The sequence below is a fragment of the Erpetoichthys calabaricus genome, chromosome 8 (genome assembly GCF_900747795.2).
Source record: "Erpetoichthys calabaricus chromosome 8, fErpCal1.3, whole genome shotgun sequence".
In the NCBI taxonomy this organism is placed as follows: Eukaryota; Metazoa; Chordata; class Cladistia; order Polypteriformes; family Polypteridae; genus Erpetoichthys; species Erpetoichthys calabaricus.
The window spans coordinates 94,322,149-94,345,743 of NC_041401.2; the positions used below are offsets into that span (position 1 = coordinate 94,322,149).

The 23,595-nt window shown below is 36.8% G+C and overlaps 1 protein-coding gene across 1 annotated transcript in view; it reads left to right on the plus strand.

The window, feature by feature from the left end:
* LOC114655842 (basic salivary proline-rich protein 1-like) overlaps positions 1–4,438 on the plus strand; it is a 29,885-nt gene extending 25,447 nt beyond the window's left edge. Inside the window, exon 20 of the mRNA XM_028807113.2 lies at positions 3,986–4,438. Coding sequence (XP_028662946.1) covers positions 3,986–4,000 — 15 coding nt within the window. The 3' untranslated portion in view covers positions 4,001–4,438. The remainder of the gene's footprint in view (positions 1–3,985) is intronic.
* Positions 4,439–23,595: the final 19,157 nt, after the last annotated feature.

The window sequence follows — 23,595 nt, forward strand, 5'->3', positions numbered from 1 at the left end:
TAAAGTACTCCAGATTTTTGGTACCTATGTGCAAAAGGTCATTACACCAGGTTTTTTTATACTCTCAGAATAACAAGCAAACTAATGTTTGATTTTCAGATTATGATTCAGAATGTAAGGGGAAATGCACTTAAAGACTGTGCAGAGCGTCACATATCAATAAGTGTATTTTATGATCAACTCTAATGAATACAAACAACCAGTGTAATGCTACTAAGGCCGATGAAATATACTCAGACTTTTGCAAACATCCTTTTACATGCCTCTTTTGACACATGTGAGACAGGCTTCCAACCTATCTTAATTGCAGTTATAGGTTTTACTATGTGACATTTTTTCTTATCAGTTACACTGCTTTTTAATTTTAGAATTTAAATGTGTCTCGACTAGCTTTTTCATTTCAAGGCCTCTTAGATCATCATGTTTATAACTACTTGGAATGCCTCCTTGACCTTCATGGAACAGCCTGTTTTTCCAGACAGTTTTGCTGTATTACGTCAATCCCTTTTCAGAAGCCTACTTTACGTAACATATTTTTTCTACTTTGCCTAACGTCTATTTTAACTTGTTTCTCTGATGATACATGGATTAGAGGAATTCCAGGAAAAAGAATATATTGTGTATCCTGAGCATAAGCATATGAAAGAATGAGCTTTAAAAATCTGTAATGCAGATTAGCAATGCCAAATGACCTAAGTTATGGGGATAACATATAGTGAAATTTGGAATGAAACAAAATTTTATATTTATTCAAATGGTCTATAAAGAAATTCTGCTATATGATTTTAAAAGCTGGTACGATGCCACCTTTTCACCTTGTGTAACAATTAAACATTATTTCCATATGTATCTATATTGTTTAAAGGATATAATTTAATCAACATTCAGTATGATCTTTGTTCTTTATTAACAAATACAGAAAGACTCGAGACTTTAGCTGTGAGACACATCCTGGAAATGCAAAATTAATCTGAGTGAGTTGTTAAGATCAATAAGGAATTGTAGACAACACTGACTTATTCTTTTTTGCAATTCATTATTCTCCCACAAAATGCAAAGTCGCTATGGTTATAGTTTGTTAGCTGATTTAACAGAGCTGTGTCCCATTATCAATAATAATATTATTAAGTTTTAGTGATCAGTAACAATTGTTGCAATACACCTAGCATTCCTAAAATAATGCCTTCAGCATTGTTTTATCATTCCTGCCCATATATGACACATATGCATACTTACAGTATAGAAAAATAAAATCAATTGAAGTCAAGGCCATGGTTCATGTGTAACAGGGCTTGAAAAAAATCAAAGCAGAAAAATATGACAGGGATGGAGTTCAGTGTGAGAAATCACAGTTTAGCATATATGTTTTTCAATGTGGTGATTTGTAATGCATACTGTATACTGTAAGTAGACAGCTGATAGCTACTACACATTTCATCTTGGATTCTTTAAAGAACTAGGCATTAACCCTCCAGGGTCATTGGACTATCTAAGAAGGCTATGAAGACCACTGTAATGGTAACACTGGTGGGCAGAGTAATAGTGGGATTATAGATATGGAGTAAAACAAACTGTGTTACATTTGCCTCCCTTTTCTCTATCCTTTCCTATGTTCCCTTTAAATTTAAATTGCTGTAACGGCAGTTTAATAGCCATGTTCCTCATAAGCGTTCACCTCTGTGTAATGCTTTTTTTTGCCTGTTTACCACCAGATTCTAAAACAGGTTTATCTTATACTCTCCATTTACAGTACTCTCTCTCTCTCTTACTCTATGTCATTGTAGTGGTGTGTTGCAATGTAAGGTCAATCTAACAGGAAGTGGCTTTTTATAAGTCATCACACTAGGAATCACCTTAGAGTTAAGGAATCCCAAGAATCCTTTGTTCATGGTGCAGTCATTCGTTATAACCCATGACATCACTTACTAAACTACACTTGTATTAAAAAGGATTGTACAGCCACAACTGCAGGTTTTCTTAATTTTGGGCCCCTTTTATCTTCTGCAAACAAATTATAGATCCCAGCACCCAAAATTACTTTAGTAAATATATGATTTTGAAAGTAATCATTGAATTGATACCAAAATAATATTTTATAATCCACATCATTTGGAACCCATGGCTTGAAAAATGCACAAGTAATCATCTGAAAAAAGCTGTTTTTTATTGTATGTTTCAACAGTTTATATAACTATGGAACTACTCACAAATATCAGCACTCCCAGCACCCCTTCCTAAACAACTTAGTAAGTCATCCATCTCTCTCACTTCTACTACTACTACTCTTTAGTTAGCCAATAGTCCTACCTCCTGATGAACTAGCACAATGAGTACTATCATGGATCACCTGATATGGAAAAATACAAAATTTATAAAGTCTGTGTTTGCTTGGAAAGTTAGAAATGTTGCAAAAGAAACCATGGAACTTCAAAAATAATCAAGAGAATCTAACTCAACACTAACCATAGAGTAAAGAAATGAAGGAAAAAAGAGACACCTCTGTTTTAACTGTGAAGATGGGGCTATAGAAAGACAAGACAAGGATTAAGCCTCTCCTTAGCTCTGGCCAAAACCAATAGGGCAAGTAATATTGTAATTCACTCTATTTACATTTTTTGGTATGTACAGTATTTCTTCTGTTCCCATCTTTTGTTAAAGTTTTATTATAAACAGTTTAATAGAATTTCCAGGTAGTAAAACATTTAAATAACACTTTATATCCTTACCAGAGTGCACAATATTATTTAATTTTTGATATATAAGCCCATTTTCCCTGTGAACGACATACAGTATATAAGATAAGAAAATTAACGATAATAATATATACATACAAATACACGTGTAAAAACCAATTAAGTATTAAAAATAAGAAAAAAAAAATTCTAAAATCTGAGATTGCTCTGAATGTTGAAAATGAAGAATGGTGCTCAAGAAAGACAATCATGCCCAGCAGATTAGCTAAATAAACAAAGACTGTGTAAACATTTTACCTTTCCTGGTCTCAGATAGTATGACACATATTTTAGCAGTTGTAAAGCTGAGTCTAGAGTGGCATTCATGCATATGAAAAAGAATAGTCTGTAAGCAAGCAACATATAAACAGCCAGTACAATAGAGTAGTCTTTGGAGATGCTTGCTTCAACTGGAATAATGCACATTCATTTTTTTGTCTGGTCATTGCCCCCAAAAAATTACTGTTTTATATTCACTGCCTGCATACGGAACTACTAATTAATTTGCAGTGAACCAACAATTGCCCCATTCTCTCTGGTCTGTGCAAGCAGTCAATATCCATCCTCGTCCCTTTTTTTGCTTTTCTATGTAGTTGGTCTGTCTGTTTCTTTGGGTACTCATGACTGACTGACTCCTTGCTTTCACTGTAGCAGCTCTTTGGGATATGCAGCCTTCCAATTTGGCTTAACAGTGGCTGCCTGACTTAGTAAAAGGAATTTTAGCTCTGAGCAGAGCAAATCATGTTTCTATTCACACCTACAATGAAAATGTCTTTTCACTTGAACTTATTCCTTGATTAGCCTGTATTTGCTCCTAACTCTGGCATTCAGTTCCCCTTTTAATAATACACGAACAAAAGACTTCTGTCTTCAGCATTCCTGCTTTTTTTTAAAAAAAAATCAGTTTGGACAAGTGTTCAGATACTCAATCTCTGTCTCTTGAAAAGTTATAACCAATGATCCCAAATGGTGAAAAATTTGTTATCACTTCATCTTTTCATTTGCCCAACTGGATCATGACTAATGTAAATGTGCTTTGAGGCTATTACATTCCTGGGAACTGAGAATCGTTTGAAATGAATATGTTATGAAATTAGTTTTACAGTAGAACACATGAATGTGTTAGACTTGCCATGGGTGTGATGTTTCAGTCTTCTAAAGGAAATAACAGAACTTCGTTTGCATTTATTTCCAAATTAAATGTTCTATGCAACCAAATTGTGAAATTTTACAAAAGTCATTTTTTGTTACAGGTTCAACTTCCTTAACCATCTAGTTAAACGTAATGCTGGGCATTTGATCACCTTAAACTGACAAGAGCTGAAAGAAGGATGTGTAAGGATCCACTGCTTCTCAATGCTGTTTTCATCTAAATATGACCCAATGTGGTTTATTTTGCTAAATAGCAATAAAATATCTTCTAGGTATCAGCAGGTGTTTTTTCCTTTGTTTACTTTTAGAAGTTTAGAAGAGTTATTTTTCTGAAATATGTTAAAATTAGGGGAACAGTTTATGTAAGGAGAAAGGGTTTATTTTTGTTAATATGGTGTGCCAAGTACATTTTACAACTGTTGAAAATGGGTATGAACAGAATGTTTCATTTTATATACATTATATTTGTGCAAGAATTGCATTAAGATCTGTAAGTTGAAATATTATGGTTTAAATCTGTTTTGCACACAAATAAAAATTTAAAATCCTGCAAACTGTGTTCATTAATCTGTTAACTCCCCCTCCCATCAAACAGAATGCAAATTCCATTCAATGGCGTATTCCTACTGAAGCCTAAGATTCCACTTGGACTCTAACAGTCCATAAAGTGATAAGCAGGGGTGGTTAGCAGGTTTCTGAGTCAAGAACTAATTCTCACATAATTCATTGCATAATAATGACAGCATCATATATATTTTAATTTACTTTCTTGGCTTATGCCTTTATGCAATGCGACTTACAACATTTATGATTGTGACACCCCATGTAGTTCCAAGGTTGTAACCAGACTACGCACTGGGCATCTTGTAGTTTGGGACACAAAAAGATGGTATTTACAAAACAATAGTGGGTTTTATTTACAGGTGTACAAAAAAGCAATGTTCTGATCAAAAATAGTGCAGAATATTTACAGTGATTTTTGCTAGTCCCAAAATGAAAAAAAAAAATCAAAGATGAAAAATGTATATCCACAAAACAGTAGTAGTCTACCTAAATAAAGAAAATATGATTAGGAAGAAACTACACAAAAGACAGTCTAACAAATCCCAATAATATTTACAAGAAGGAAAAAATAGTGTTTATACAAAAACAGAGAAAAAAGTACACCACAAACCCACACTAAATAAATACCTCCACCAAAACTAAACCATAACTAGGAGATATCTATATTTTTACTTATATACACAAGAAAATATTTACAAATAAGGCAAAAGCCACTATGCTTGGTATACTTTCAAAGATAAACTTCACCAACCACACCCTCCCCCCAGCTGAGTCCAAAGACAACTCCTATAGGCTGGAAGTGCCTTTTATACCTGGGCACCAAACTTACAGCCAATCCTACGTCATGCCACTCTCTTTCTACCATAGCAGCTGACTCTGGTGCTTTCTGAGTACGTGCTATGCTCAACCCCTGCAAGGCATGTATTAAATAGATTGGTGCCTCGACCTATGACATGCTTCCTTCAGACAAGTCGATGACTTCTCCTGGAGGTAAGTTACTTTCTTTGTAACTTTACCTCGGGGCTTTCTCTCGGGATCCCCTTCTCAAAACTAGTGCATGCATACTCGAACTAAAACAGTCCACACTTCTTACTTTGTACATGGCAAGGGCTATGGAGACACTAAAATTTTTGATGGGCAAACATGCGGCACCCTGAAAAGGGTGTGCGCCCAGCCCACCATCAGCGTCGCACCGTACAAACCTGCTGAAGTCAAAGTTATGATCCTCCCAGAAGCACTCTCCTGCACCTTGACAGCTTAACAGGTAAGTGCTTTAACTTTATTTGTACACTGTTCTTAAACCAATTTTTTTAAAGTGGTAACGCTTAGCAGGCAGATTACCACAATGATACAATTGGTTCCATTTCTTTAGGCTTTCCAGTTGGAGCACAGGCAGGGTAAGTGAGTTGCTCATGGGATATGAACCCACAACTGACACTGTGTGACCATGAGCAAGTCACTGTGGGATATGAACCCACAACCCTAGGGTTTGAAGTCCAACGCTTTAACCACTACACCACACTGCCTCCCTAAATATACATATATAGGCACAACAGCACTTACAGCAGGTAGTTAGTGGTTAACAGATTTTATTTTTGTGTATGCAAAAGGGTAAATATGCATAACAAAAAGTACAATAGGTACAAGACATGCCTACCCAGTAATAAGGTTGGGATTTTCAGCCTCAGTAGTGCTGCAAGCATATACAAATGTAGACAAAAATAAAGCATGCCACACAATTTACTTATACTTTGGTTAAGAGTAGGAGACAAAGACTGCAAATAAGAGGAGAATGCTCCACATGAGTTGGTCATTGGTGGACTTCCTTAGATGTCTGTAATATTTAGACTTATTTTTAATTTATGTTTATATTGATATAAATAATACAAGAAAATCGCATTTTAAAATAATCAAAACAGCTGAATACTTGAAGGTAATTTTGTATTTATTTTTAAGAAGGTTTAATTTTGCTATTTTCTCTCAACTTAGTGAAATTAAAGGCAAGGCTGAAGACCTGCCAATTTGATCATACTGAACATGAGTAAGAGGCAGAACTACAGTAATTATTCACACTGAGAAACAGATACCTTAACTAGTTTAGACAAATTAGATATGCAAGATTGTTTTATTGAAGCTCCTGAAATTGAGGGTCGTAAGGAACTGAAATCTGTAAAAGAATCCATACGACAAGATGTAATTCTTTGGGTCATGTTTAATCACTCTCAGGACATTCAAACATTGTCAAAATAAGAATTTTAACATCAACTAATCCTGGTGGACAACTATTAATCAGATTATCATTGAATATGCTAAGGTCAGTGAAATGTGTAATAGTTTTAACTCAGCTTCTGGTCTCCCTGTAGTTATGTTGCAGCCCTAACCTCTTCACAGATGGTTGCTAGTAACACATTACTTTTGATCTTATTACAGATTTTCCTACTTCCGAGAGATGTGGAATGTTTTAGGTAGTTGTTGAGAGGTTCACCAACACAATCCATTTCATTCCATCCTGCTATGGAACTTGCAGTTTTGTGTTGTTTCTAGGTTACATTGTTTTTTCTCTCTATAGCTTCTGATCGCGACTCACACATTGAAAACATTTTCATTAAAGTATGGAATCAAATTACATTTGACATCAGGATATGATCCTGAGGCCAGTGATTAATTACAAAAATACCAGTGATATAATATAAATTACTTTCAGTTTAAGTGGAAGAATACTCCCTCTTGCAGAATTTTCTACCAATATTCAAAAACCTTACTCATCTTTCAACTATAAACCCAACAGTTCTGTTTCATGTGTTACAGATAATCTTAGCAATTTTAAAATGGTGGGAAGTAATGTAAATATGAACCTAAAAAAATACATTTGTAAAAACATCAACAGATCTACAATATAAAGATCATTGCAAATATTATTTTGGACAGAAGATTTGGCATTCTACACTATAAGAGACCTCTATTAGAGGATTCCATAATGGAACCTAGTCCTGGAGAATTATTGGGCCATTTAAGATTACTAAACAAACTGGACCAAAGACTTACAATTTGGCAGTACCAGTGCATTACCAAGTTCAACTTTCCATTTCATGTTTCAAATTGAAAGCCTTTTTTTCTAGAGTTTATTTTCCTACTTTAGCTGCTCCTTTCAATATAAGTTTTAATTAAGGTGGTGAAGAATGTTTTATCACATATTATACATGTAAATAATATATCAATGATCTTGTGGAGTCCCCGTCTTAGAAGATTCTGTCCTGACCGAAATTCACATCATAACATTTTCTGCTCCTGACACTACCCCCAATGTAGTGGTTGTATTTGCAAGGTTTAGGGGTTTCTGAAAATGCTACTTTAACTTTTAACAACATGTTCAGTTGTAACAACATGTACAGCCTTGGTGCCTACCATTGCAGAATTTTAGAAGAGCTTACTAGAACTTTTTTGAGGCATTCTGAAAGTTATTTTCCATGATCTCATTAAAATGTTCCTGCATATAGGTTTTTGTAGCCTGCCAGTAGCCTTTCAATCAAATCTGAGGAACCTCTAGCTAACTTTATATGAAAGACTTCTTTCTTCAGCTTGACAGCTTTTCTCCCCTGACAGTTCTTAGGACAGATGCAATGACAGACACTAACAACATTTTGGCCACAGGCCCTTGCATTCTTAATAATAATAATTGTTAATAATTCATTCTTTGCATTTATATAGCACTTTTCTTACTACTCAAAGCACTCAGCAATTGCAGGCTTGCTCAAAGACCCTATTGGCATTTACGGGATTCGAACTGGCAACCTTCCGATTGCCAGTGTAGTGTCCTTCACCACGACAGAAGTCTTAAACACTGTTCATTCAAGCTCTATGTCCCTGATATCTCCCAAGATGAAAGGAGGGCCTCTATTGAGACTTCCGGCATACCTTTGCAAACCCTTAATTCATAGCTTGGTCATCATTTGAGGAAAAATTCATATTTTCTTCATGTATTCCTTACACATCCCAAAGATACATTAAGTTTTGTTGATAAGTCTAGTTGCATTGATGCTTTAGGGAGAAAATTCTGTTCTTTCCTTTGCAAATGTTAGGAGAGAAATCATTAGTGAAGGGAACATTCCAATCACATTTGTATCTGACTGATAAGGGGATATTGCAAAAAAGGCCTGTTACTCCTTTTAATTTAATTGAATTAATATCATTATTTACAATGTGACTCTCCAATATTACATTAATATGGTGACCCAGAAAGAGATTTCCTTACATTTGTCATGTAATTTCTTTCTCAATGTAAGCTATTTTATCTGTTAGACACTATTGCTTTACATTGTACCTTTCAAGGTAAACAATGTTAGATGACTTGGATGAACCAACTGAATCAATCCGAGCTAAATGCTGCCTAAAGTCAGATCTACAAGATCTTCACTTATCACATCCAGACATTACCATCACAAGGTGATTGCTCAAGGACTTGTGCTTTTGTGGATCTAAAACCACCTGAAAAATAAGCACAGTTAGGTTTAGTAATGTTTACTTGAACAATAAAACACAGCAAAGAACAATTTTCAGTTTTTGCAGATCTGTCGGAAAAGGAGAGGAACCTTTGGAGAATTGGCAGCTTTTGATAAGAAAAAGGGCAAACTGCCTGCCACATAATATGCTACAGGATACTAAGAGAAAAGATCATCCTCTTTAATAAAATCCCTGTGTGCGTCCATGTGTGTGTGTGTGTCTTCTGGTGAAGTACGCATGCGCGGGGCACAGTGCGATGCTTCAAAGGCTGCCTGACGCGTCACACAAGACAGAGAGGGCGGGACCTAAAAATATCGCACGGACGATCCAATTGGATTTCGGTAAATGATGTAAGACCTAAAACATAACGCACAAAAAATCCAATCAGGTACTGAGACGCGGAGACCAGCTTCCCCAAAGAGGCGGGATTAGTGTTTGTTGTTGTGCAAGTGTTCACTCTGAGGATGTCAGATTTGCGATTAACAAACTTGGCCCGGTAAAGTGTAAAGTATTTTCGTAAATATACGAATTTTCATGATATTACAATAGGATGACTTTTAAAAGTAGATTTATTTTCGTGCACATAAAATCCGTTGCTGGGGAGACGCCATACATACAAGAATCAGCTGCACGCCAGCACAGATTAAAATACTTGCTGGAGAGATGTATGACTATGAGAGAAAATTAAAGGCACACAATACAGTGACGCATATTACAGCCACAAACAAGCCAGTATTACTGTAACAGAAAATAGACGGTCCTTTGCCTACTAATGTTTATGCACTACTATTCTAGCGCCCGTTATTGTAACGGGCTTAATGTCTAGTATGATAATAAGACAGTCCAATAATGAATAATAAAAACAATTAGAGGTGACTAGTGACTATTGTTTCATAACATTTTAGTCCAATTTTTTTACAGCATCAACATACAGTATTTGTAGTTCCTGTAGATTGACTGATATAATGGAATGGCCAGCAATTGATATTTTTGTTAGAATAGGCTATATTAGCAGTGCAAAAGGAATTTAATCCATGAAAAGATTTTCAAAAAAACTAATTAAAAGTAAAATAAAAATCAAATTGACTGATGTAGGCAAATAAAATATATGGATTTGTTGAGTGCATTTCACGTACTGATAATAATTTACTTATGTATAAACATTTCCAACTGAAAATGCTTAATTGGATGAATCCATTTTAATTGAAATATGGCATCAAAATGAAACCCAGTTACTACTGAGGGTTGTCAGACCTGGAGTTCTTGACCTCTCTGTTAGAGGGTTAAGGCTCTTACAAATGCACCATGAAGTTGTTGTGTTAATTAACCATGAAAGTCTCTCTCTGACAGATTTTACAAAAGTTGAGCTTGGATGCACTGCAGTTAGTTACCTGTTGTGAACATAAGCTTTCAAATATTTTGTTCACAGCATGTTCTGTGTAACTCAGTAGGAAATTAAAAATAATTATTCCTTGAGGTACATTTGAAGGCTGCTGTCAGTCTACTCTACATGCATATTTCACTTGGCCTCAGCTTGCCCTGGGAGTCTCCTACCAGTGGCCAAAGTGATGTTCCAAGCAAAAGTTCTCTAGGTTACTTGTAGTATGCAATGCAGCAATTTGAAATTTAAAGTTAATATTTGAAAAGTAGAAACACAAGATGAAAAAAGACTAATTCAGTTGTTTATCCTTTATGCATAGTAACCTTTAATTCATTTTCAGCATCCTGTAGGCTTTTTAGTCTATTTCATTGTGAACATTGTGACAAAGTACATGTAATCAGCATAAAAGATATTAAACTCAGCAGAAAAAAGTTAATGGAACTCATCCGTGAAATGGGATATGAGAGAAAAGGAAAAATCTTTAGTTCATAAGATAATAAGTAGTAAAATAATAAATAGTGAATATTAAGACAGAATTTTCAAAACCACTTAATTCAATTCATGGTTGTAGGGGGCAAACCTTCTAATGGCACCACTTGTCATAAATCAGGAAACAGACCAGAACTGGGCACCAGTCCATAACGGGCCTACTCACACACACACACACACACACTCGCACACGCACACACACACACACACACACACACACTGTGCCAGTTATTAAAGAACCCAACCTTGCATGTTTTGAGAATGTATGAGGAAAACCAGACTACCTGAAGGAAAACCCACACACTTACACAGAAAACGAGATTTGAATTCAAAGCACTATCCACTTCACCGCCATGCCACCCTGAGCATGAATACTGTAGAGTAACAATTTAATACATAGCAGTTAGTCCCATCTTATGAATAATATAATTTGCTGAGGGTGCACAATGTTTTGCTTTCTTAAGAATTCCCATAGGAGATGTGGGAGGAAAACAGTATGCTGTATTTTGTACAAATCATTTACTTTGTCATACTCATAACCTATATTATGTAAATAATCTCCTTAGCATTTTCTCTGTTGTATATAAGGTACATAATGCTCTTCCTGAGAGGACAGTTAGTTATAGCTTTGAGTAATTTTACTTTGCATCTTTTTACTTTAGTCAAAGAATTTTATTAATGTACAATGCCAAATTATGGAAAGGAAAAAGCATTTTGTAGTTCCAAGATCTGCTTGGTTTCAATAGGGTTAAAAGGAAAATCTTAGGTGTACTGTAGAATTAAGTGAGATTTTTTAATGTGGTAGCATTTCCTGTAATTTTACAGATTCTGCACACTTTAATGTTGTCATGACAGGCAATGGATAAAGATAAAAGCTCAAATCCCATGATGGAGAAAAAATAGATGGCAAGAAAAAGCACAAACACAAAAGTAATTATAAACATTGAAAACACGGAACTGGCTGACAATAGTTTGAGTTTCTAATAAATTAAAAATTAATTTTCAGAAATGGGCATTCTAGCTTTAAACCCACCAACCTTTACCAAAGTACATCCACCTAATTTTAAAAATACTCTAATACCAAAATGTGAGTAGAAAGAAAGCTTAAGTCAAATTTAACTCTATTCATATTCCCACATTCATCAATGTGAGCAAGATCTTACAGTAATGCACTAACACTGCTCCAGAAAGTGAATATCTACATTTTATTGTTGCATTTAAAGGTTTTGCTTTAGTAAGCAAGAAAATGAAAACATCACAGGGTTTACAGGGACATCTACAAATGGGACAGTGAAGCTGAGGGGGTCTTACAGGACTGCTTTGAAACAACTAATTGGCAGATGTTTGAGGATGCAGCTGATGGCAACATCAATTAATTCACAGACTCTGTCACAGGTTATATCAGCAAGTGCATTGACGATGTTGTCACTAAAACCTCTATTTGCATATATCCTAACCAGAAACCCTGGGTAAATAGGGAGATTCGGGCTAAGCTCAAGGCGCGGACCTCTGCCTTTGGCTCAGGGGACTCTGGTGCATACAAAGCAGCCAGATACGACCTCTGGAGGTCCATCAAGAAGGCCAAATGGGACTACAGGGACAAAGTGGAGTCAAGCTACCACAGCTCTAACACCAAGCGACTGTGGAATGGACTGTGCTGCATCACTGACTATAAAAAGAAAAACACAGTCAGTGTTCAGCCCACTGCATGTCTTGCAGATGAGCTCAACACTATGCTCGTTTTGATGCAGCCAACAAAGAACAGGTGCTATATCCTCAATGGGGCAGTGAGTCTGTCACTCTGATCCTTGAAACGTCTGACGTGAGAAGGTCCTTCAAAAAGGTCAATCCTCGCAAAGCTCCGGGACCAGATGGCATCCCAGGCCGTGCCCTCAGGGCGTGTGCTGACCAGCTAGCAGGTGTGTTCACCAACATCTTCAATCTCTCCCTGAGGCAGTCAGTGGTCCCCACTTCCTTCAAGGCATCCACCATCATTCCTGTCCCAAAGAAACCGGTGGTCTCCTGTCTGAATGACTATCGCCCGGTTGCACTGACATCGGTCATTATGAAGTGCTTCGAGCAACTGGTCAAAGGTTACATCTGCTCCTCTCTCCCCGACACGCTAGATCCTCTCCAATTTGCTTACAGAGCAAACAGATCTACAGAGGATGCCATTGCGTTAACAATAAACACTGCCTTCACCCACCTGGAAAGAGGAAATACTTATGTAAGAATGCTGTTCATAGATTAAAGCTCGGCATTCAACACCATCATTCCCTCAAAACTCGTCTTGAAGCTTGACGACCTTGGGTTGGGGACGACCATCTGCAGATGGATTTTCTCTTTCCTCACAAACAGGCCCCAGGTGGTGAGAGTCGGCAAACACACGTCCTCATCACTCATTTTAAACACAGGAGCGCTGTGGGGCTGTGTACTTAGCCCCCTCTTGTATTCCTTGTTCACCCACAACTGTGTTGCAAAACACAGCACAAACACCATCATCAAGTTTGCAGACGACACAACCATCAAAGGCCTTATCACTGACAACGATGAGACGGCCTACAGAGAGGAGGTGCTGGCATTGAGTAATTGGTGCCTGGATAACAACTTGTCTCTTAACGTCAGCAAAACCAAGGAGATGATCGTGGACTATCAGAAACAGCAAGGCAGAGAACACCAGGCCATCTACATCAGCGGCGTAGAAGTTGAAAGGGTTAACAGCTTCAAGTTCCTCGTAGTAAACATCACCGAGGATCTCTCGTGGACCCTTCACATAGACACTGTGGTTAAGAAAGCTTGCCAGCAGCTCTACTTCCTGAGGAGGCTGAGGAAGTTTGGCATGAATGCCAACATCACCTCAAACTTTTACAGGAGTGTGGTCGAGACTCTGCTAATGGGCTGCATTACCGTCTGGTATGGTCTTCCTGCCATTGAAGACATTTACCTCCATCGGTGCTTGCGTAAGACAAGCAGCATCATAAAGGACCACAGCCATCTAGCACGCCAGCTGTTCTCCTTGTTACTGTCTGGCAGACGATACAGGAGTCTGGCTGCTTGGACTACAAGACTTAAGAACAATTTTTACCACCAGGCCATTCGACTCCTCAACAGCAACACCTGAACACTTACATACACTTACATTACACCTACAATGCATTACATCTACATTGCAATACTCACACACAAACTGTACCTGCACAAACTCCAAATACTGACTGGAACATGCATCTGCACTTTATGGAATATGCATCTGTACTCATAACACATTATCTGTGCAATAACTGTCATTTGTACTTGCTGTCTCATTCAACTCATATTGCTCTATAACTTCTTTTAAAACGTACATATTTTATTTTATATGGCTTGTCTATTTTTAACTTGTAATTTTTTAAATTATTTTTTTAGCTTTATTAGATCTAGGCTGAGTGACTTGTTTTTCTTGTCATACACTTTTCATTGAATGTTGACCCCGTGTTAACCTATATATGACAAATAATCCTAAACCTAACCTAAACCTAACCTAACCTAACATCAGCATAAGTAATGCAACACTGGTCTTCATAACATGGGATTCCATGACTGCATTAAGCATCATAACAGCACCAAAATTTAGAAATATTTTATTTTGATTTTCGGAGAAGTCTTATCAATAAAACAAAGTCATAGAAAGATAACAAAACAAGAGGGTCACAATCCAGGAGAGTTTCACATAACCAAAGTCGAAACAAATGACTGAAGTTGTAGTCGAAAAATGAAAATATGATATTGAGAAAATTTAGAGCAGTGGAAAACTACTGCTAAATATTTGAATGTTGTTATGATCCTTGGCCCTCCCAAACCCCCAAAATGATGCCCTAGTTATTTTAACAGCCAAGGAACAACTGCTAAAAGTTTAAAAACACAAATCAGATCATGACATAGCCCCTTTTCCTAAGGCATGGACACTGGGTACGCTAGATGAGCTAGTCAGGGTTTTCTCTATGAAATGAACATAGGAGGATATCTGAGCATGCGGTCTGAATTTTTCTGTACTAAAACCAAAACCGTTTAAAATCTTTTCGCACTGGGTATTAACAAAGTCAAAGTTGAAAACTCCAATAAAGGTGGTTTGTACCAATAAATTTATTTAAAAGTATCAAAAATGGTTCAAAACCAGGACGACTTAACAATTGGTTTCCAAAATAAGAACAGAATATAAAAGGCATAGTCAAATTTACAGGCAAGGATCTAAAAAACATAAATTTATGATTGAAATACAAAAGCACAACGCAAAAGGATTTGTTTAGGAACAGCTCGGATAGGGAGGTGATATTTTTGAGTGACTTTTAACCCCAATGAGTGCCTGGTTAGAGGTCATGACATCCAAAGACAAACCATACAGACACTCGAGTGGCCATAGAAACCAGAGTAAAAAATGGTGCAGAAAATACCCATCCAAGATGACGGCGAAAATGTAAAACTAAAATAATAACAAAAACTAACATCAGATTCATAATCTGTAGTACTGCAACCCCCCTATTTGGTTGTAAGATTGCTCTAAAAGAACAGGGAAAGCAAAGAAAAATCACATATACTGTATATATATATATACAGTAGTTAACCCTCTGTTTAACCATTGGTCTCTAGATGATAACCTGTTGTTAGATTGATCTCACACACCACTTTGGAATAAAGGAATCCCCAGAGCCGTGATGCAAAATGGGGCCCACAATCCAGTATAACAGACGGAAAATTATACAACCTGACTATCTTTTTGTCAATGAAAACAGCTACCTCCTTTTTCGCGAAGGTAGAGATTGAACACATTTTGAAAAAATGTCCACTACCACTTAAACAACTATACCTGGAACTGGATGAATCTGGAATAAAATCCATGAATATTATCTTCCAGGTATGACTGGAACATTGGTTTGTTTGTAACTGCCCCACTAACAGTCCCTTAGACAGCTTAGACTTACTACAAACTAATTGTAAACCTCACATGCCAAAAGGAATGTTTTGGAGGAATAATGTATTAACCCTCAGGCAACATTTCAGGATTGGGCTACTTGACTGTGCAGCCAATATTTCCTTCACCAAGCTTCATGGATAGTTCATAATAATAACCACAATTTTTCCAGTTGAATAATATTTCCAGGTTCTTTTTGAGTTCACCTGGGCAAAATATCCTCAAGAGGGATTCTGCTTTCCCATTCTTACTCCTAGCTCTATAACTTATCGAAAAAAAGGAATCTGCTAATGAACAAGGCCCATCTTGCCTGGCATTTAGTTTTTTTTGCACTTTTCAAATAAATCAGTGTTTTATGATCAGTGAAGATCTTAATTGAATACTTGGCTCCCTATAACCAAAGTCTCCATTTTTCGGGAGCTAATTTAATGATCAGTAATTCTCTATTATACACTTGTGAATTTTTTCTGCTAGATCGAATTTTTTCAAACAACAAGCTCAGGGATGAATCTTCTTAGTGTCATAGAACTCCTGAAATAATATGGCTCCTAGCCCAATACTATATGGATCTACTTTCAAAATAAATAGTAAAGATGAACCAGGATGTCTCAGAACTAGAACAGCAGTAATTTTTTTTTCTTTTACAGTATAAAAAACCTGTTGTGTATCTTCTGGCCAGAGAAAACCTTTATTAAGTTTCTTTGTAAGGTTAGTTTTTGGAGGCCAGACAAGGTATGGGTTAAGTGAACTATTATTAAGCCATATTACATCTGTCCAGTCATTCTATTTCCGCAGTCAAAAAAAAAAAAAAAAAAAATTTGGGGATTAGCAAAATTGAATGTGAGGACTCGCCAATAGACACCACCAGAGAACAGCACTTAGCTGCAACATCAACACTGCCTCTTGGACTATAACCTGGCAGAGAAAGAGATGGGTTACACTTCCTTCTGGAAAAGGTTAACCCTCAGGTGTACATCTCCATGGCGTAGGACAAACTATCAAGAATACACTCCAGCAAAGTCTCAATAGTGAAAGACTAATGCCCCAACCATATCCCTCTAGCCAATAAGCTACACTTATTAGTGTCTATGCACTGACCATTGCATCTGAAAATCAGGCCAACAAATGCTTCTACCAGTCACTGGATGAAATTCATCACAGAATTCATTAGAGTAATAAGATTCTTTTGCTTGGAGAATATAATATGGAATGGAGTGCTTGGCAGACATGGTTTTGGACAGGCCAATGCAAATGGCATGAGATTGTTCACTTTCCGCACTAAGCACAACCTGAACATAAGCCTAGGTGGGAAACAGTGATGCAAGAAATGAGTCCCATCACTCCCTAACTGAAAAACTGAGGGAGCAGGAACTCATCTTAAGTTCAGAAAACACCATGGACTCTATCAGCTTAGCACTGTATGGGGCAGCATCTCAAGCCATTGGTTATAAGAGCAGGAACTACCAAGACTGGTTTGACAATAATTTGGGTAGAATCCATAACATGCTGAATGATATACATAGGAAACCCTAAATAATCCCCTCACCCAGCACCATAAGCACTACTGTGGCTACAGGTTTTCATTCTGATCCTTTTCTTAAATAGTAACCTGTATGTGCTTCTAATTAACCTTTTTTGCCTTCATTTTAATTGCCTTGCCATTTAAGACTCTGACTCCTTTTTCCTTAATTAAAAGCCAAACAATAAAAAGATACAAATGAGATGACCAAGTCCATAATACAACATCAGAAAATAAAGAAAGGTGAAGGTGTCAGTGATGTTGATCTGCTCAGGTCCACTAAAACATTTTGACAGCTCTTTTAGAAAAAAGAAAATCAACAGTTTTGGAAATCTCTACTGCAGCAGAAGGACAGCACCAATGAGCCATGGAATTAAATAAAAGGGTTTAATTAACATCAAGAATTGGCTTCTAATTAAGGAAATGGTTGGAGTGAAATTGGTTGGGGTTTGAGGCACTGACTTAGCTGGTCTTTTGTTGGCTCATTAACTTTACGCCTCATTTATGTTTGTGTGCCATTAAAGGAAAAAATGATGCAATTCAGAGGACTGAATCTTAAAAAAAGTCAATTAAAATGAAAGGAAAAGGAGTCAATTAGAAGCAAAAATCGATTACTAATTCAGAAAAGGGTTAGAATGAAAACTTAATGCTACAGCAGCATTCCAGCACCAGAGCTGGAGACACCTGGCTTAGTGCGTCATCTAAATTAGTCCACATCAAAAGCCATTTTGTTCTTTTATAAATAGTTTTCAAAGGGCACTTACCTTGGCTGGAGAAGGGAGTGAGATTTGGGACTCTGGTAGTCAGGCGGCTGTGCAGCTGCATGATGTCCATGCCTGTGACATGTGGGGCAGTACTTCACAGCCCATACTGAATGTGGAATAAGAAAAGAATGGAGTCCATGCAAGTCTGATGCTGTGGGGGGAGAAGTTAAAGGATCAGTATATTGACATAGACGGTCATAAGAAAATTAAAGGTAAACTTAACTCATAAAATTAGGCTTACCAAAGAAAGGATAAATGGATTGGGAGACAGAGAGAGTGAGGCAGAACGAGCCCAGGGTGCTCAGTATCTCACGAATTTGAGTGCTAAAGTGCACTTCCGTGCTGAGTCCTGGCTGGCAGGATACGTGATCTAACCAGAGACGTTACATGCTCCTCATTGGAGGTGAAGGGACGTGCTTTGACGGAGATGGATTGGGTCAATCCTGTGACAGTACAAAAAGTCATGGCAAACTCAAAGGAGTCATTTTTTGTCTACCACTGGGAGAAGTGCAGGAACCGTTTTGAGTGAGTGCAGAAGAAAGAGGTGTCATCATTTAATTTAGTCCCAGAACAATTTTGGTGAAACTTGTTTGGTGAGCAAAGTGCTTGATTCTTTTTTGTAATAGTTTTTCTTTGTGGCTTTTGCTTTGTTTTGAGCCAGCTGGACTCTGTATGATTTTTATAAATGACAAAACACTTCTTTATGTTTTTGTTCATTTACATTGTAAATAAAGACTGTCTGTTTTTTTTCACTTTTAAACTTCCTCCACCACTTCTCAGGTATAACTCCATATGCCTGGGGTCTGAGTGTGTGCCACTCTCAGTGGGGTCTTGCAAATAATATGCAAGATATACCATGTACACAAGATAATAAACTCCATGATCCCATAGCTGTACTAGTGATAATCACCACGCCAGATAATGCAGATATTCACCAAAAATCTTGCATTTCACTACCATGTATGACACAGTTTTCTTCTGTTTGAACTTGGTTTGCTTACCACAAACAATTGTTTAAAGTGGATACCCAAAGATCAGTACAAAAAAAGATTGGAAAAAATGTAGGTTGTTAAACAGTCAGTCAGTCAGTCATTCTCCAACCTGCTGTATCCTAAAACAGGGTCACAGGAGTCTGCTGGAGCCAATTCTAGCCAACACAGGGAGCAAGGCAGGAACAAACCCCTGGCAGCGCACCAGCCCACCACAGAGGTTGTTAAACAATTTCCAGGAATCAGAAAACAGCTAAGCAAAAACAAGAAAAAATAGGTTAAGGCAAAATGTAGCTGAAGAAACAAGACAAAGTGTCAAAGTAGGGTCTTGATGAGTGCATCACAGAATGCTGTTACCTAGCAATAAGTAACACAAAAAGCAGCAACAGATGACAAAACTGACCCCTCATACCAGCACAATAGAGAGAAAGGATAACTACTAAATATTTGCTACCGCTTAAAATTAATTTTTAATTTTAATTTAATTTCTGGCTCACACCAAGCTTGAAATTTGTGATGTGATGCAATAATTAGTTCATTAATCTGGAAAAAAATGGTAGAATCTAATTTCCTCTCTAAGAAAATATTGACATCCCCACATTTTCAGTCTTAAGCTTGTAAAGTAACCTCAGATAACTACTGTATATGTATTGTTAACTTGATTAAATGATAGCTTGTTTTACATTCTGTTTGGGAGGGTAGATAACATAAGTTTGAATTACAGAGAAAAATAAATCTGCGGCAGTTTGATAATATGAGAAATTAATGCAGCAGCAAAGCAAATTTTACTATTTTTCTAGAAATAAACTGAACAGGCTATTACCACTGCAATTTCACAAAACTGAATCCTTCACAATGAAACTCACAAAGAAAATAAGCACAAAGAAATTGTATCTATTATATCACTGATATTTCCTTGATTTTTTCTATAGATTATTCACTAAAGATTCTTCTACTTCATCCAGTGGCTGAATTGATTCTTGTCACTTATCAGTCTTGGAAACTGTCTGGTTTGATGCAGCAATAATGCCAATTGAAGTTAAACATGCCCTTTGTGGTCTTAAAAGAGCAAACCCCAGCTGTTTGGTGGTATACCACCTAAATCCCTGCTAATATTTTTGTCACTCCTCAGAAGTCGGTGAAATATTCAACATACTATAGATTTTCCTTTCTCATATTATTAAAAAAATCAGCTAACATACTTCTTAGTGAAGACAACGTGCCTTTCATCATGATCACCCCATTACCACTGAATGCCAGTGTCTGACCATTGTTGTTTTTCCATATAAGTCTTCATAACACTTTTAACTAAACTGAGATTCTGAGATTTTAAGGGCTTCTGAAAAAGTGTAGTCAAATGTAGCCATAATCACAACACAGTAAAAGAAGAGATTGATCATCAAATTAAAGACATTGCACTGAATTTTATGCCAGAAACAAATCTATGGTCACATGCAAGTGTTTCCGAACAAAAATAACACTCAAAAACATTTATTTCTGCAAAGTATTTCTTCTGTATTGTTACAAATTTCAGACGATTTTAATGTATGTGGCCATCTTTTTTAACATTTTTTTAACTACAATGTCACTGGTCAAATGTTAAAGGATAAAACAAGCAATCATTGCAGGTAGCAAAAATTATTTCTCAAAAAGACTGATGACTTGTCCTGTGTATTTAAATGTAGTAAAGAACCATCTTCTGTCTTGTTACTTTGACTCCTTTACATATGTCTCACACTGAACTACTGTTGATTTACATTTTGCATTAAACAAAACAGAAGATGTCTAACACAAGCTATTACATTTAAAAAGAAGAATTTAACTGGATTTCAGTGAATTGCCACTGGCATCATAATAGTTTCTGCAAAATTTCTTCAGAGTCTTCTAAGAGTCATAGACTACACTCATATTACAAACTTCATTGCTCAATTCCGATCTTTTGCTCAGATTGGCTTTGCCTGTCTTGACAGTTCACATTCATAAGTACAAGTGACCTGTATCTAACAGTAATCTGAATGTATCTGTCCTCTGAAACGGCACACATGTGGACTTTGAATCATTTGTGAACGAGTAATTTTGGTCGACAACAACAAAAACATAATGTTTGAGAGACTAATCGCAGAATTAAAGCCAACAAAATGGACATGCTAGTAGTTAGTGTATTCATCGCATTTCACTCTGGAGGACAGCAAACAATTTGTCATCTGTACAAGAGAAGGTTGAGAAGGCAAAAAAGTCAAATGGGTAGCTTTTACTGTTTTCACAGCTTTTGCTGGCACTGCTGCACCAAGAGATGTGTGGGTACAAGAAACAAGCCTGCAGTGGTTGGACCGTGACTGTTGTCACAGCTGTAGAAAATGCACAAATTCCAAATTGGCCATTCTCAATCATGTTGCAAGGTCACGAATTGGATATACATCCAATCTAGGACCACATATGAAAGTGTCTCAAATCTGATTTGAAAAGATCAGTTTACTATGGCTATACAGATTTGTGTCACAAAATGGCAAAAAATCAGATTTAAGTCACTTCAGCCTGGTAATGTGAACATAGCTATAGTGGACTCATCACTATCTACATCCAGACACTGTATAGAAGTGATTAGGAAAGCTAATAGAATGCTAGGTTACAGTATATATCAAATTTGGTGGAATACAAGGAACGGGAAGTCATGCTTAATTTATGTAATTCATTAGCGAGTCCTTACCTGGAGTACTGTGTACAGTTGTACAGTTTTGGTTTCCATATTATGAAAAAGATATAGCAGAACTAGAGAAAGTCCAGAGAAGAGCAACTATGCTGATTGTGTGACTAACAGGTATTACCGTGTTTCCCCGAAAATAAGACCAGGTCTTATATTAAGTTTTACTCCAAAATATGCACTAGGGCTTATTTTCAGGAAATATCTTATATTTATTCATATACAACAATCTACGTTTATTCAAATACAGTCATGTCTTCTTCTGGATTATCATCATAACTCTCCACATTCAAACCATGAATTCCAGCCTGAATTTCTTGTGACTCCAGCCGCTTTTAGGATCTTCCAGGATCGATGTGCGTGCTTTGAGGTTTGAAGAATGGTTCAATGTAGTTGAGCAAATGCTGACATACAAATGCTTTTGTGGTGCTTTTATATTGAAGCGTTGCATATTCCCCAACGTAATGACACAATATATTTTAAAAGTCTCACATAACATCTTCTGTGCTGACTTTTTTTGCATCTTCACAATAGTATCAGAATGTATGGCAGCGTATTTGAGCCACAGAGAAAAAAATTAAGGACACAGTGAAAAGGTGTATTTTGTGATTAAAGTGAAAATTTCGGCTTTAATCTCAAAATGTCCACTTTAACCTTGTAGCTTACTTTATCATTTTAAGCAAACAGAGATAAAGAACTGACATGATCAAAGTGTTTAAAATTATAAATGAAATTAACAGAGTGGACACCAGTTGGTAATTTAAAATAAACTCTACTAGGAACAAGGTTGGAAACTTGTTTAGGGCAGATTTCACACATTACCAATTAGCATGATGGAAAGTAGGACTTTAGGATCCTTTTAGATCTCAACCTGATGTTGTTTTGGACAATCTAAGTCAGGGGTCCTCAATCTCAGTCCAGGAGGGCCAAAGTGGCTGCAGGTTTTTGTTCTAACCAGGCTTGTTAATTAGAAAGCAATTGCCAATAATTTAATTTCATGGCTTGTCCGTGCTTTAACTCTGCCATGTCAGGTCATTCTCATATCCTAGATTTTCTTCCCCTTTCTAATGATATCATCCAAATGATTTGAAGGCTAAAATGGAGGAGTAATTCTCAGTCCTTCACTTTTTTTTCTTCACTTTCCAAGTATTTAATTAAACCAAATCATGCGCGATAAATACTCACAGGTGTAAATAGAAACAAGCTAAATGGAGAAATGCTGGTCTCTTTTGTCATTTGAATGTTCTTGCTAATTAGGAGCGGTTAAAAACCAAGAATACAGCTGTTTAAGACTAAAATAAGCAATAAGGGTTCAAAATTCTAATGAATGAGACAACTAAAGTGAAGCAAAAGTGCCACTTGAGCAGTAAGTGTTTCTTATTAAGCAATTGGGTTGGAACAAAAACCTGCAGCCACTGCGGCCCTCCAGGACTGTGATTGAGGACCCTTGATCTAAGTCAGGGGTGGGCAGATTCAGTCAGGGCAGATGCAGCAGGGCAGGGCAGATGCAGCCACTGCGGCCCTCCAGGACTGAATCTGCCCACCCCTGATCTAAGTGAACAGGATGAATGAGCTTGTGGAGCTGAATGGTCTGTTCTCATCACATTTTTTCTAATCTTTAATGTTTTAATCTAAGTTAAAACTAAAGCAGGCTGCCAATTTGGCCACAAAAGACTCACCAACCAAGCAGTGCCTTAGTACGTTTATCCTTTTAGAAATTCTATTCAGCACTCTAACTACTTGTGAGTTATGTTTAACAAAGCCTATCATGCCCTTTACTAAAGTTAGTTAACTAATAAATAATAATTCACATAGTATAAGGAGGCAGAGCTCTTAGTTTCTGAAACAAAGCTAGC